Source organism: Trachinotus anak, unplaced genomic scaffold (genome assembly GCF_046630095.1).
Source record: "Trachinotus anak isolate AG129_WGS33_773 ecotype Australia unplaced genomic scaffold, CSIRO_AGI_Tana_v1 ptg000010l, whole genome shotgun sequence".
Lineage (NCBI taxonomy): Eukaryota > Metazoa > Chordata > Actinopteri > Carangiformes > Carangidae > Trachinotus > Trachinotus anak.
The window spans coordinates 21,111,251-21,127,686 of record NW_027273861.1 but is presented as its reverse complement, the minus strand read 5'-3'; the positions used below and the strand labels follow the sequence as shown (position 1 = coordinate 21,127,686).

The 16,436-nt window shown below is 41.6% G+C and overlaps 1 protein-coding gene across 5 annotated transcripts in view; it reads right to left on the bottom strand.

Moving 5' to 3' along the window:
- The window catches only part of nek7 (NIMA-related kinase 7), a 72,768-nt gene that overhangs the window by 44,347 nt on the left and 11,985 nt on the right, over positions 1 to 16,436 (bottom strand). For all 5 annotated transcript variants that reach the window (XR_011692067.1, XR_011692066.1, XM_071486116.1 and 2 more), the window contains exons 2-4: positions 8,523 to 8,610; positions 1,881 to 2,021; positions 841 to 903 (exon numbers count right to left, since the gene is read on the bottom strand). Coding sequence is in view for 3 of the 5 variants with exons in the window: in XM_071486116.1 (XP_071342217.1) it covers positions 841 to 903; positions 1,881 to 2,021; positions 8,523 to 8,582 (264 nt within the window). In the remaining 2 variants the exon portion in view is untranslated. The remainder of the gene's footprint in view (positions 1 to 840; positions 904 to 1,880; positions 2,022 to 8,522; positions 8,611 to 16,436) is intronic.

Here is a 16,436-nt window from a genome sequence, read left to right as displayed (position 1 = left end):
TTTGAGTGGCACAAACTAATTAGTTTTGTTTTCTTGTTCTCCCTAATGTGTACGTGTGAGCACGCATATGTGCACAAACTGCCTGCAGTGCACACACACGCACACAGAGAGGCCACATATATGGAGGGAAACACTACCAGGGATGCATGAACGCACACAATCAAACCGCAAACTCACACAACTTTGACACACGTACAATTTTGCAGACAGGGGGAAATATTGAAGCTGTCATTAGTTGTTCGTTAGTATTTGAGAGCAGCCCAGCTGACACATATTTAAGGTAGTTTGATAAATGAAACCTCATCATTGGAAAATAAAAAAGTGAAAGAGGAATGAGGAAAGGGAGGAGGTAAAACATCAAGAGACACATGAGGGACGCTGCTAAATTTCCATGCTGATGCTCTGTTGCCCAGCTTTAAACATCACAAAAAGATTTTTTTTAAAAAAACAATACTTCTGGCATTAAAAAAGAGTCAATGTGAGCCTGGAGGGATGTAACACTCCTGCACAATACACACATACTGTACAGTCTCACACAAGTATTCATTCACTTTTTTACTTGTGTGCACAAATACACAAACACCCTTCTGCATTCATAACCATGCAAGGAAGCGTGCATAGATGTGCATGTGCCCACACACACACACACACACACACACACACACACACACACACACACACACACACACACACACACACACACACACACACACACACACACACATCCAAGCTGTCTGGTGCAGATCAATTGTTTTCCTGTGGTGGAAGGTCTCAGCTGAGGCACCTTAAGAGAACAGAGCGCAGCGCATGACGCCGTCTCACTCTTCTCTGGTTCTTTACCTTAAGGAGATCTATCTCTTTGATGCAATCTTGCCGAGCTTTGGCATCCATCAAGTCGAATATCTATCAAGAGATCAAAAGGGGGGAGAGAGGGAGAGAGAGAGAGAGAGAGAGAGAGAGAGAGAGAGAGAGAGAGGACAGAGAGGAGTGTTATGACATATTCAAGAAATGGTAAGATGGAGAGATGTAGAGAAAACAGGAAAAAAAAAACACTTAACGGAAAACATGGTGGCTGTTATCTAGAGGGTGGCGTTAGAGTGACTACAGGTGTTTCACATCTGAGTAACACGCACAGTGTAAGGTGCGTGTGAGGTGTGTTGTGTAAGTGTATACATACTCAACCAGAGCAGCATACCCTACTAGTTGTGTGTGTGTGTGTGTGTGTGTGTGTGTGTGTGTGTGTAGAAGTCAATGAACGGTGTGTGTGTGTGTGTGTGTGTGTGTGTGTGTGTGTGTATGTATATCTCTTGTGTATGTTCATGTTCACCATGACAACTGCAGAGTCACACTAAGGAAGGTAGATTAGCCTGCACAGACGTATTGCACTAAATCTCAAAACAAAAAAATACAAATAATTCACATTAATGTTTTAATTGTATGCATGAGTTAGTTCTGTGGTGGAGGTCTTCACTATCATTGGTTATTAGCAATGAGCACTTTTTAATCAAAAAAGTGACAAAAAAGAATTTCTTCCTCTTTTCTTAAATTTTTCAGCATAGTAGTTTATTTCAGATTTATGATGCTTTCTTCAGCTTTCTTATGTATCAGTATGTGGATTCATGACTTTCTACTACAGCAGAATATCCTGTATGCAGGTGAGATATATTCCCAGTACTAAATTGCCTGTAATTGTGAGTATACATATTGCTGGCTGTTTGTGCTGACAGACAACATGTCTGAGGTGGACTATTCATTAGGACAACAAAAAAACGTAACAGATGGTAAAAACTCGTGAGACACAAGAATAATTTGACATTTCATTTTCACTGAAAACACGGGCTGCACTTGGTATCCAAAGTGACTCATTTAATGTGCCTTACTTGAACTTTCTTCAGGGCCACTGATGTGTTGTCAAGCAGGTACCTCGCCCGGTACACCTCACTGAACTGCCCACGACCAATCTTCTTCTCTATCTGGAAGTTAGCCAGTGAATTATGGCCCATATCTGGCTGCAGTGGTTTCTGAAATGAAAAAAGAAACAACTCTATAAACATCTATACACACAGACATGTTCAAAAAGCAATTTGCCCACGCACGATAGAAACAAAAAACAAATAATTTACAGACATTTTGTGGTACCTGTGTATTTGCCATTGAAATGCAACAGCTCTACATTCCTGAAAGAGCCAAAGGATGAGGGCTGAAGGGTGTGGGTGAAACTGTGGTGAGGCCTAGCAGATTAGCGTCTGTAGCTTGTTTTGCTGAGAGGCAGCTCAAGGCTTCTGATGATTTGACTGGCATTAGGCTGATGTGTCACGCTGTGAAAGGTCTTGAGGAATGTGTACACATTTAACTGCAGCACCACATCACCTCACTAAAAGCTCATAGACGGAGGGAAATACTTATTTTCTGTTATTTACATAGCTAACCAAAAAACACCTTGAGGTTGTTGCAAATGTTTTTTCTTAATCAATTCTTAAGTGTAAACTTAGAAGAGGTGAGTAAACTTTTGAGTTAACTTTTGACAGGCAGTAAGACAACATGCAGGGCCTGACAGTGTCTTTTGGAAGTGGCTGCCATGCTGGCACCAGACATTAAAGTTTGATTACCACAGTTAGAAATAATTTTTTTAATCCTACTTTTACATATGGATTGACAATGTTCTCATGTAATTAATTAAACCCAATGCTGATACCTAATATCTGCTAGGAAAGCTAATAATTACACTTAGCTTCCTGGGTGCTGCTCTATGGCTCATATGACACACTGACGTCCCTGAAATAAGGAAGGAGCAGTAACTCGGTTTTAAGTTCCCAAGTATTATCACCTGACAGTCTGGCACTGGACCACAAGACTACAAGATTCCTCGCCACAGGACTGGCTGAGCAGACTGAAACACTCACCAACCAAAATTTAAAAAATAAATAAATAAAATAAAAAAATAACTCAAAAATAAACCAGAATGAGCCCCTTGGACATGATGTGTGAAAAAAAGCACAGAGCAGGCTGCATGACCTTTCCAGCCTTTTGGTAAACTTGTACAAGGCGTCGGCGGGAGCAAACAGAAGGTGACAGATATCAGAATGCCACATGTCACCAGCGCTTCTGCCAGTGTAGCTGTGGGAGCAGCTCAGGGGCAAGCGACTTAGGACAGACGGAGGGAATATGAAGAGGGGGAGAAGGTCAAAAATTAATCTCCTGACCACTAAAACACACAAGAAGGGAGTGTCATCACACTTGTGCGCTTCACTTGTGTTTCACAGTTTGAGCAGACCAGAGGCTATACAGGATTCCCTCAGCTGTCTACTCTCCACCAAGGAAGACAATGAGATTCCAACCAAAATACAAAGAAAGGAAACAACTGACACAAGTTTAGCTGTGTGGTTAGTAGAGCTGTAACTAATAATCTAGAAAATCTAGAAAATTTCCAGGAGCCCAAGGAGACTTTCAAATTGCTAGTTAAGTTGAGTCAACAGCTCACAATGAAAAAGCAATCTAAAGTGATATAAAAGAGAAAAGGAAATTCTTGCATGAGAGGTGGAGTACCAAATATTTATTTTAGTTTGATACACACTGATAATAATCAAACAATTCAAAACAGGAGAGAGAGAGAGAGAGAGAGAGAGAGAGAGAGAGAGAGAGAGAGAAAGAGAGAGAAAAAGAGAGAGAGAGAGGACAAGAGGGCATTGCTTTCATTCGCTGCGTGGTAGCTTGACAAATGTTAGCATGAGCCTCTAAAGCGCTGTGACAACCGCCTGCTGAGAGCACAGTCTCGCTAATGTGTCCTGGCATGCCAGCCCCGTAATCACACATTTACATATGCAATGACCTACATTTGCATGTCAGATCGCACACTGTCCGGCATGATTAACAGTGGGCACCTCCCCGTGTGGAGTCGCCCTGGGTGGCAGCAGAGGCCGTGCGAGGGCGGAAGAGAGGGCTGGAGGGAGGGCGGCTTTTTTGGCAGCCAAGGGGCCGGGCTGCCAGGCAGGATTATGTCAGCCAGCGGCCCCGGCATTAGACACTTCATTAGAGCTAATCTGTTTAGCAGTGGGCAGTGTATGTAAACTTCACAGGCCATTTGCGGCACCTCTTCGCCCCCTGGCCTGGCCTTCAAAGGGCAGCCAGGCCACAGCTGACTGACAGGCCGTCTCATCTGCCGCACACGGGTGTCACACAATCAGGAGCTCCCAGCTGAAACACAAAGCCCTGACAAACACACGCACACACACACAAGGGAAGTCACAGAGGAATGACCCTGAATGACGCAGGGTCAGTGTCTGAACAGAATTGGGAGGGTAACAAAGATTACTTCTTGTAAGAATCCATGTTAAATAAGATGGATGAGGGGTTGCCTAGTGGACCTTTCAGAAGAACAGGTCTTGTGGACCATGTTTACCTGAAATTAATTAATCACTTTGTTTTGAATTTAGTTGTCACTTACGTCTACCAATATATGAAATCCACAAATAATGGCTAATAGTAAATCATTGAAAAATTCTTAGTGGACTGTATGATATTACTCCAGGTCTATACAATAAATAAAGGCTGAGACAAAGAAACAATTAGTGATTATTATTGTCTCTTTTTAAATTATGATCTTCATAATAAGGACTTTCTTCTTCTTTTGCGAAATTTAGATTTGTGTGCTGTGCCATGTGGCGCGCTTATTCTTTTCACTCCCATCATTCTGGTTGGTGATGGAGACAAGCTGCAAAGGATGGAGATTAAGCGGCAGCCATGCAAAGCATTATGGGTAACGTCTGTGAGGGACAGCATGTCTTGGGTATAAAGGTGATTCACAACCGCCATGGGCAACTCACTAGTAGGGGGATTGAAAGAGAGGGGGAAAGAGAAAGAGAGAGAGAGAGAGAGAGAGAGAGAGAGAGAGAGAGGGAGAGAGGGAGAGAGGGAGAGAGGGAGGGAGAGAGAGGGAGAAGGAGAGAGGGAGAGGGAGAGAGAGAGAGACAATGAGAGAGAGAGAGAGAAGGAGAGAGACAGAGAGAGCAGACAGACAGCTCATCGGAGGAAGTGTGATACGGGCTGCCCGATAATGACACCATTGCCAAACACAACTGACAAGACACATGGAGAGTGGAAGAGGGAATGCAGGAGACAGGGAGAGGGAAAGAGGGTGAGAGGGGGGGAAGACAAGCAGCAGAGGGAAGAGGGTGTGATGTGACAGCCCAGCAGTGCCAACGGCTGCCACAGAAAGGCCAGCGGCGGCAGAGAGGTGCTGTCTCTCATGGAGAGAGACAGGGAGAGATGCAGAAACAGAGAGTGAAACTAGGGGCACGTCCACACAAAGCCAGCGAAATTTGAAAAAGCATCCAGAATGAGCCAGCACCTGAACACTGAGCTTTGAAAAAATTATTTGCAGGTGAAATAAATTTGAACGCTGTGACCAGGCATTTTGGTGTGGATGGTGGGAATTAGATATCCAGTAACAGAAAAAGAAAAGAAAATGAGGACAGCACAAGAGGGGAAATGACAATTAACACAGGTCTGAGAGCAGATACGAACTGAGGACATTGTGGTTCATAGTTGGTGTCTTAACTCTTAGGCCATCAGGAAGCCTGTGATCACTATTTTAAATGTTAATCTACCCTACAGGGCTGCACAGTATATGGTTCAACATCATTATCAGTGCTGTGCTAGTTCACACTTCACAAGAGCTAGCTCAAAGTTCAGTTCACACAGATTTGAATGAAGTAGTTCACGTTCACAGTTCACTATTTTGAATTTTGAACTAAGTTAAAAGTCCCAAAAAATGAACTAGTTTGTGTTCATTTCTTCCATTTTTTTAATGAGCTGCTCTAAGCCAGTTCTTTTTCCTTCTATCCATCCATCCCCAGCCCCCAATCATTGCCACTTCACAAACTAAATGAATTACTGTTCACTGCTAGAGAATCACACACAGCTTTGTTTTCTTTCAACAGTCAGATTCCCCTGGTCAGCACCACTTCTAAAGCAGCTGCTCGACACCAGCCGAGGCGACCCAGCAGGGCCCACCCAGACGGGATCCAGCGGGCACCATAGCTGAAGTCCTGGCACACGTTCACATTCATTGCTTGCAGTATAATACATTCAGTTCACCAAAACATTAGCATGTTCAATGAAAGCGCTCATTTACTGTGTTCATGCACAACACTGATTGTGATGTATATGTCACATCGCAGGACGTGCAATGTCAAATAAGACCTCAACTAACTCAAACACCCCAACAACAAAAACTAAGAAGTGAATACATAAGAACAAATAAATTGTGAGTTTCTCCACATTAGAACCAACAACAAATGTTTATCCTGGCGAGACCCAGCTAAAACACTGCGCTGTCTTTCTTACTGTTAACCAGATGTTGGCTGTGATACATAGTTTTGCAGTTTGCTGACCAAAACAGAATGAAGAAGAGATTTTGTATTATGTTTTGTTTTCTTATTGTTCAAGTGCTTTAGTATGGATGAGGATCTCCACCAATATGACCTCAGAACTTGAGTGTGGACATAAATTGTTTTAATATGTAAACAATGTTTACAAATTAGTCGGATTACTGTGGCTGTAGTCTCCAAGAGAGACAGGGAGGGATACACGGACAGGCAGAAACAGAAACTGGCAAGTAGGGGGGCTCACTCCCACCCTCACCAGTCACCAGCCCCCTTGAGCACGGTACCATGCAATATTCATCCTCAGCCAGTCAGCCACTGAGGCAGCCAGGCAGTCAAACCAGCAGGATTCACCCCAAAGGTGCTTCTCGTTTTTCTCCTCTCAATCTGCTGCACAACCGCACCGCCTTGTCTCAGCGCTTACAGACAGATCCGTGTCTGTCAAACTCTGCAGTGACGATCAAAATCTGATCTGAGGGGGCCTCCTCACCAACCCTCCCACTCACTCAAAGAGCAAATGCGCCATTAAAAATGCACATCTTACCAGCTCATCTCGTTTACCTAATGCATATGCATCATACCTCCGGGACCAAGAGAAATGATATTGCAAGCGATACAGAATATCCTTCATCACATATACAATTCAGATTTCTTCAGGAGGAGGCTGGTGGATTTTTTTCTCCCGTGCTGCCAAGCAGACTGAACCTTGGGAAAGTGTGAAACGGATAGAGGACTTGTTGAAAGACACCCATCTGGATGCTGGCTAGACAGCCATCTACATATACTAACTGACTCTGTCTCCATCTCCCACTAGATGTGAAATCAGTTCAGACATGCTCTGTGAGGGTGAAAAAACACGACGCCAGATAGAAAGTTCACTGTGCTTCCAATAACCTAAGCAGGAAAAGTAGGCCTGAAATTAACACTGATGTAAACTGCTAGAAATAGATTGAAAAACAGAGAGAGAGATCATTACGCCTGAACAATAACACATAGTCAACTGTTGGGAGATCAGCAGAAGACCTAGTGTCTGTGTGTGTATGCGTGGGGGCGTGCTGCCTAAGTCAAATTAATCATTAGAGCTTTTATCTGACTTTCTTCTGTGTGCAACCCAATTATCCTTAATTTTGCAATTACAAATCTTAGAATAAATTAACCCCCTTGGCAATTCCAGTGTTAATGTTGCAGTGCCCTTGCAAACACAAGAAAAACAACAACTGAGAGTATAGACCTATTTTTAGTGTTGTTTCTTCCTCAAAAAATATTTACTCTGGGGCATATGGATGATCCTCTTTGTTTAAAGTTTATTCAATAGTTATGGAGGCAAAAACATCCTTCTGGAAAGAAATCAATGGGCCTGATGTTGGAGGGCGGAATTAAAATCCAACAATGACCAGATCTGCACGGAGGAAACCTGAGTTGTATTGAACCAAGAGAAGCATGCAGGGAGGCCAGGCCCTGGCAGCCTCCAGAGCTCTGATCAATAGAAACAACTCAACATTCATCCACTGCTGTCTGTCTATCTCATACACAGTGGTCTGAAGGATGTTTGGACTGAAAGGCACATCTTGACTGATGCAGGGAAAAAAGGGCAATACAGAATATTTACAGTTCAAAGGTGTGGTGGGAAAGTATGCTTACAATGAATGGATAGAGGGATATATCATCATATTATTAAATTCTTCCCTATTTCAATTACTCCAGTGGAAAACAATCTGTAAGCCCACAATTCTTATTAACTTAAAAAAAATAAAAAATAAAAAAAATCACACAACACTATATGAAATTTGTCATGACTGCAATAAAACATTTACTGAAATAGAAACCCTTAGCTGCAGACCACACAGATAAATCTTTTATCACAGCAGTTATAGTTTTATATCATAATCATGATGAAATACAATTTCTAAAAATCAAAATGAGAAACTATACATAAATTGAGCTGACTGGATCTTAAATATATGAAAAATCAAGATCCCCCATTATATTGATGCAACAACCGTGTAAATGTAAGACTGCCTTATACCAGAGCTTTACCTCAGTATCAAAAGTATGACAGAATATCAGGCAGCTAACACCTAACTTCACAACACTGGTTTGCAGTTGTGTTCATGTGTGTGTGTCTCTGTGTGGGGTCACCTGGGGTTGGAACACTGGCACAGCTGCTTGCTGTCCTTGTGGCTGCGTGTCCATATCCATGGTGTCAGGAGCTTGATCCTTTACACCTCTGAGAAAAAAACACACAAAATACAAGTTAGCCACCTCAACATTGACCATTCGACAAAATAATCAAAAAAAAAAAAAAAAGAATACCACTACATTCTACAACATTTCACAGCAAAAAATAATAACCTCAGTCAACTGGACAAACGTTTGTTGTGGTTCAGCACAAACTATTGAATGCTGGTTGCTGCTGCAGTGTCCAATTTCAGCTCAACTGGATCCCATGTCTTGCCTGTGGATTTGACACTCTTTGTCTGGGTCCCTCTCAAGTTGCAGCATGGCACAGCTATGGCAGGCAGCTATATTAATCTGAACAAAGCAGAGATAATGCCGCTCTGTATTTCCTTGGCACTTCTCCAAAGAACCTTTCCTGGGAATTACTGGTTATACCAGCATTTACGCTGTTCCACTTCATTTTCCGTTTACTGAGAAAATATAGGCCACACAGAGGTGAGTGTGTTGGGTACGAGTGAATGCCATGGTGCTGTATAATTGCATGTTCTGGCATGTAGCCTAGAAGCAAGCTAATTGCATAAGATACTCCACAAGCAGTTGCTTGGCTTATCACCACACTTAAAACAGACAGTGCCATAATATGAAATGTTACCTGAATGAATAATTTACACAAATCTTTGAAAAAAAGTATGATGCAAAAATTATTTCCACACATGCAATTAGCTTATGATTCTAGAGTCTCCTCTCAACTCATGTATGTGGGAAGAACTCAGACTCTGACAGATGCTCCAGGATCATTTCCAGTGCACAATGTAATTCACATAACATGGTTACATATCCTAACAATTAAGACCAATTCACCCATAATTTATACACGATACAGTGCATGCCTAACAGCAACCGTGTGTCACCCACAAGCAAACGCATATGTGAGGTGAGGTGTTTTCATGTATTCAACATTCAAAATTAAGTTAAGGATATGTGTGCATAGATATTTGCTGTGATGTTTGAGTGTGTGTGTGTTTGCATGCACATGCAGGCACACGCATGGGTCTGCACACACGCTAGGTGCCTGCAGAGAAAATGGAAATAGCTAATGCTGCGAAGCAATAACAAGCAGGAGCAATCGACAGAGCAGAGAAAAAAGTCCAGACCTTGCTTATTCAAAGTCAGAAAGGAGGGGGAAAAGAAATGACCAAAGACTAATACCGCATCTGGCTGGTTTACCAATCCAGATTCTAGTGAAGGGAATTATCGATTCTGCCACTATCTGTTGCCTATTTGCGATGTCTTATTTACATGGATACTGTACATGCATGCAAACACAAATGGACAAACACACATTTAAGTTTCACACAAAGGTAAAGGGATAAATCACACTTCACAGTGGCACATTTGCATGTTTTTCCACTAGAGTGAAGGAGGTCTGTCTGCAGATCTGTCAGTCTGTCATTTGTATATTAGTAACTGTCTCCTTTCTGTCGCCTCAAACCTCCCCAGCCAATTAAAAAACCCCTGGTACAATGGAGAGGAGAACTGCACTGAGGAGCTGTCTCAACCTGATGTCGTCAGTCCCATTCACTAAAGGTTAATAATGCTAATTAGACACCCACAGCAAATAAATAAATAAGTAAATGGCACTGCAAGTGCACATTCGTGTGTTGGGGGGCTTTAATATGTGTATGTAAGAAGATGTGTATGTGTGCGTGTGAGCAGGCAAGTATTGTACCAACACTGTGGTTGTTTATTTTAGATTAGTTCAGCTTTTGTTTCAGGGGGTTCACTGGCCTTCGTGTGAGCTTTGAAGATCAGGAAAATAAGTGTTTGCACAACACTATGTCTCCTGGGATTTCACTGACTATATTGGGAATATTATTTCCTGAAATTTACATTAAAAGCTTCAAACAAGTTTATATCAATTCAGATGTTAAAAAAAGGGGTTACTATATAAAAGCAGCCACCACTGGAGGCAAAAGAGGCAAAGTAGAAAAATATTGTTAAATGTCTCACTTCAAATCTTTTGCACCCCATTTTTGACTTATTTCTGAAAGCCACCTATTGCCATGACTTTGCATAAGGGCCTAACTCTGGTTAGGCTGCCATGAACATACCACTGACACATTACTCATGTTGATTAGCTTTTATCTGTTTCCATGAAACTGAGCAATAATAAAATCATTTCAAAAGAGAAGAAAACTAAACAACTTTTTATAAAGCACATCCGCAGAAAGTGGGAAGACATTACCCATATATCAATAACATTACCCATAATCATAGCATATGTTGTTCCCATGCTGAGACTAAAGAATTGGACTAATGGTTTGAAATGGGTAGAAAAATTCACAAAAACTATTCACACAATCACTATAACATCTTAAACACATTAATGTGGTTATTAGATCAGGTAATAAAAGTATTGCCTATTAAACATTTATCTCAGTATGTTTATCTTCACATGTTAAATGAATGGTTGGCACTTAGAAGCATTAAGGATAAGAAGTAGTGTCAAGAAAATCAGCTTTCCTCATTTATATGCAGATCTATGCAAGGTGTCGCAGACTTTTGGACGATGATATGATACTGACAGTGTGTACCATGGTGATGGAATAATATTAAACTGTAACAGGGCAAAATGTTTCTTATTGTATTTATTTATGAGTGTTTTACTAAAATGTAATGATTGTGTAAGGTATTAAAGACTGTTATTATAACACCAGCGGTGACGATCAAATATTTCTCATTATAATCAAATGAAATGTCGACCAATATAAAAACAGCATTAAAAATTGTTCTACATTTTTTTCCATCCAGTTAGCACTTGAATAAGTCATGTAACACTTAAATAAATTGGGTAAAAACAGAAAACAGCAGTCCCATGAATAAATAAATATGCACTTCAACCTTTAATGTTTGTACCTTTGTTTTCATTTGGTTTCAGGGCCCAGTAAGACTGGAAACATCCAGGATATGCATGAGGAACCTAATACCAGGTGAAAATAGGACTTGTTAGACAGAGGCTGACTGGATGGCTGACTAACTGGGTGTTGTGGTATTTTGATTTTTGTGTCACAGGGGACTTCGAAGTTATCCACCCAGCCAGCGAGCCTTCCTGTCTCTTGTCGTGATTCTTTGCACTTCAGCCTTGTGTTTTGTTAGATTGGGGCTGGCACCCTTACGCCTCTCTGTAACCCTCTATTGTTTCTGACTGTCTACTTGTCAAAATAACCAGGAGGCATCTGATGTCCCTGACGTTCTTTCACCTCCCACGTCCCACATTAACGAGATCAATTAAGACTGCCATGTTAGATTAACACACACCAACAAACAGCACAGCTAACGAAGCTAACTATCAAGTGGAGTAAACGAGGCAAAGTCACACTCTTTGGCTCCCATTTGCACACAGTTCAAGTAATGTGCAACCAATCAAAAGCAAAGACTTATCCTAGTGATTGGAACAATCCAACAAACAGATGAAAACTGAAACTTTCATCATGTTAACCCTAAATCTCCCTGAATCACTCTTTCCACAAACCCCACTCCACTGTTTCTCTCATTGTCTCTGTCCCACAAAAGGTCCTGTTCTCATCACAGGAGGGAATTTTTGACTTCCAAAACATTTGGCTGGCATGACCAGCAGTGGAAACTCAAGGTACCAGTCTGCCTGTATTTCTGTCATGTGGACGAGAAATGGTGGCTGGCTGGCTAGGAGTTTGGCAGCAGCAGGGCAGCAGCAGCTAAAAGCTAAATCCCCTAACTATTCACAGATGCATGTCAGAGACTACTATGGAGCTTTAGTTTGAGACAGCTGCAAATATACAACAGGATAAACCCATGTTTGGTGTGCGGGAAAGACTCAATACAGACTAAATACATGGACACACAATATGCATGTAGTGTGTACCTAAAATCATAATGTATATAGATTGATGTTTTTGGGCCTTTGGTGTCATCTCATAGCTGTGAGGTGAAGATCTTAGGCTCATACTATTGTCCTGTTAAACTTTGAAAGACAAAGTGTTGAACAAATTATACACAACCATTCTTCCATTACAGTTTGGCTGGCAGGTGTGAATATATAATTTTCTTTTTTTTTTTTTTCAAAATGAGGTGATCGACAGCATACTGGTGAGTGAGCTACCAAGAACCCAATTTATCTTTCAGACAAACTGATGGTTGTTTTTCTGTTGAGGAAAGAAAAAAAACTCTCCCATCCAGACCACCAACCACTCAGTGTAAACAAACAATATTTTCTCACTGTGTTCCATCTAATGTGAGACTCCAGCCCGACATTCTCACAGCAGGCCCAATCACACATAGGTAATTATATGATAGATGAGGGAAGGCAGAAACAGAGTGAGGCAGAACTGGAGGAGGAAAGAAAAACAAGACTATTCAGCAATTTTCAGTGAACAGCCCTCCTTCTTACACTTCCAGCACACACTAGATTTGTTGATTTTTTTCCTTTTTCTCGTGCTTGAGACATATCTCCATTCCTCACGTAATTCCTATCATAGTCATCTGAAATCATTTTTTTCCACTGGCACTGAGCAAAACTCTATGCCTTCTACTCAACAACAAATAGACTGAGTGGAGAGTCACTTTCAGCTAGAGTTCCACAGATGGCCATGAAATACTGGCTACAATCAAATGGGCACTCCAGCAATAAGTGTTAGTGTTGCACATTCATAAAGTTGGTGAACACACCTGATGACATCATCCAAGACTCCCTCCAGAACTACAGAAGATGTTATACAGCTGTACTCATGACAAGTAAACCGTACTTCATGAATAAAATCACAGTGCTCTTTGAGGTCAATGGAAAAAAAAAGTCTTTTTCGCTTACATTTTCTTATAGAATAAATTCAATTTACAAACAAAATAAAATCTCTTATTATCAGATCTGTTTTGGATCATTCTTGCTTGGTACAGGTGACTGTCTTTAGTTGTTACAGTCATGCTATGATGATCAGGGTCTCTATAGAGTTTGTTTCTGTACAGCCAACTGTGCAAACCACAGGTCAAAACATTGAGCTATTTGTTGCTTTATTTTTCAATGATTAATCTTCTGATTAATGAAATGTTATTCTTCTTTGAGTCTTCATAGCAGATATACTATTGACCTCGCAATCTGCATTAAGCTTTCACTAGGAAAAGCTGTAAATAAATAAAATAATAAATAAAACTGTATTCAAGCTGTAAATACAATATTTTACTTTCTATAGCATGTTTGTTGACCTATTATGCCAAAGACTTGTTCAATTTATCGTTTCCCATATCAGTATGATGATAAGCTTTGCTCAGCCTCAAAAAGGCACTCTAGAAAAGTATGTACAAGTTGGCTTTCCATAAACACAGTGGACAACAAGTCGTCCAACTTCGGTATGAAAGAGCATATCTTCAGTCAACTAGGGCGAAACTGAGTGGGAGTAGGGCACAGCAGGGATGAGGTAGGACAGAGTGAGACAGATGCAGAACTGAGAAAAATGCCAGGAGAGAGAAAAAAGAAGCTTGTTAGCCCTGATGTGCTCCTGGTCATGTGAGAGACAGCGTGGAGCTGTGCACCACAGAAGTTGGCACTGGCTTTAGCTCCTCTTTAATCCCCATTTCCTCCCTTCTGCATTATTCATTTAAAACAGGAGAAGAGGAAAAACAAAGAGCGGGAGGCGATTATAAAAAGGTGGATCAAGGCAGAGTGGGAGGGAGGGGGGATGAATGGGGAAGCGAAGGGGAAGGGTCCTGGAATTAAGCGGTCCCAAAAAGAAGAGTGCTAAATCAGCTCCCGATCGAGGACAATAAATATGAACGCACACTGATGAGCTTGGGTGTAAGGAGGAGAGAAAAGAGAAGGGCAAGAAAGGGGGTGAAGAGTGGGGTTGGGGGGGGGGGTAGTTAAAAAGGAGAGAGAAAAAATATAATGTGACACTATCCGGCCTGGGTGTAGGATGTGAGGGAATCAAAGGCACCTTTGAGAAGCCAGAAGATGACAGTAAAAGTGCTAGAAGAGTGGTGTCCATGATTACAAGAAGTAGAGAAATCTTTTGAGTCTGTGCTCATGAAAGCCCACCCCAGGCCTCGTCTGAAACCCCTGCTTGACTAACACTGATGATACAGAAACAGAAAAAGCGGAAGAGAGAGAAAGAGAGCCACTAATGATGGAGGGGTCTGGATACTACAGAAGCAGCGCACTCTCCAATTCATTTTAATCACTATTCAAAATCATTAGCCTAAATGTGCGAGCACTCGTGTTCGTTGGACCAAGAGCCGAGAGAGAGGCAGAGAGTGGGAGAGGACCAATTACACCTCAGCATGTGAGCCAGTCTTTGAGGACTTCGACTAAGACGGTACAAGACTTGATGGAATAGAAAATGAAGAGAGGAAACTTTATTGTCTCTCAATCTAAAAGAAAAAAACACAACATGAAGATAAAAGAGAACACTTTGAAAATAGGCTTTGCAAAGCCAGCCAAACACACTACTGAGTCAACCCATTTAGACTTTTCTGTTTCCACAAATCTGGCTACAAAAGCATAAAGTTAATCAGGGAGCAAGTTGCCATGAGAATATTACAGAATCTCAAATAGTCAGACAGACGACCCAAACAACAACAGGGACATCAAACAGGATTCATTATTCAACAGGCAGAACATGGCTGGATTAATGACCGGGTCTCTTCAGACTGCACAAAGTATGTACATGTCTAGTTTCTGAGTGTGTTGGAAGTGTAATGTACAAATCAATGTATCTGATCAAACTAAACTTGGCTTTTCAGGCTCTTCCAAATACAGCCAAAAGTGCATTTTTGAGTCCAACACAGATGTCAATATTCTAAAAAAATCTAATAATGGTGATGCTACTGTTGTATCTTGTATTGTAAACAGAGATTAAACAGAGAGCATTTTCTTGTTACATATTGGGAGTCAGATACTGATATGGTGTACGTACAACTAACTAAAACCAGTTGCTATAGGAGCCCAGTTGGCTTATACTGTATGTCTAGTTCTACTTACAGCAAGGTGTGTCCATAGATGTGTTTGCAAATTAGGTTTGACATGAAGAGTTTGCTAAACAAGAAACAACTGCTCTGCACACGTGTATATGTCTGTATGCTTCACCCTCTCTCTAGCAAAGGGAATACAGAGAAATTAAAAAAAAACAAAAAAAAAAGGGAATTATGACAAAGAAAACCGCTGAGGTCCACTGGGACACTACAAGGCCAGTGATCCATAATGCTGCTTGCTAACTATTTATAGCCCTTCTTTACATTTTTCACTTTCAAATTTTTATAGGCTAATGATTATTTCACTCCAGAAGTAAATAGCGCAGCACAAATAGCCTGGGCTTCATGTGAGGCCTAAATTGATTTATTCCCCAACAACCCAAATAAACTAGCACAGTGCTCTGCTCCAGTGTGTGTACATTACACCTACTGCAGCCTCTATAAAACACATCTGCACTATCACCTGACCTTCCATGAACTAGTAATCCCATTACAAACACTGGACTCTCCTCTGTCTTCATCTGAATGTGTCTGCCTGTACATGCACACCTGCACATTTGTATCCCCCTTCTATCTCAGTTCTCGTTTTGCATTCTCAGCTACCATGTATAGTAAAGATGTCCACCACTGAGAAAAGAACTCAAGCACATGCAGGTGTCAGACACTCTCCTCCCCTCTCTCCATCTCCTTCACTCTCGTCCTCCCCACCTCCTCCCCTTCATGCCCCTCTGTGCTCTGCCGCTCCTGTGTGTTGTCGACACGAGCTGGCACGTGGCTAAAAGCCCAGGCCACCTCTCTGCTCTATTGTCCTGCCCACTCCACAGCGCCACTGACGACTCTCTTGTGGTAAGGGACCCTTTGTTGCCAACCTGTCACTTC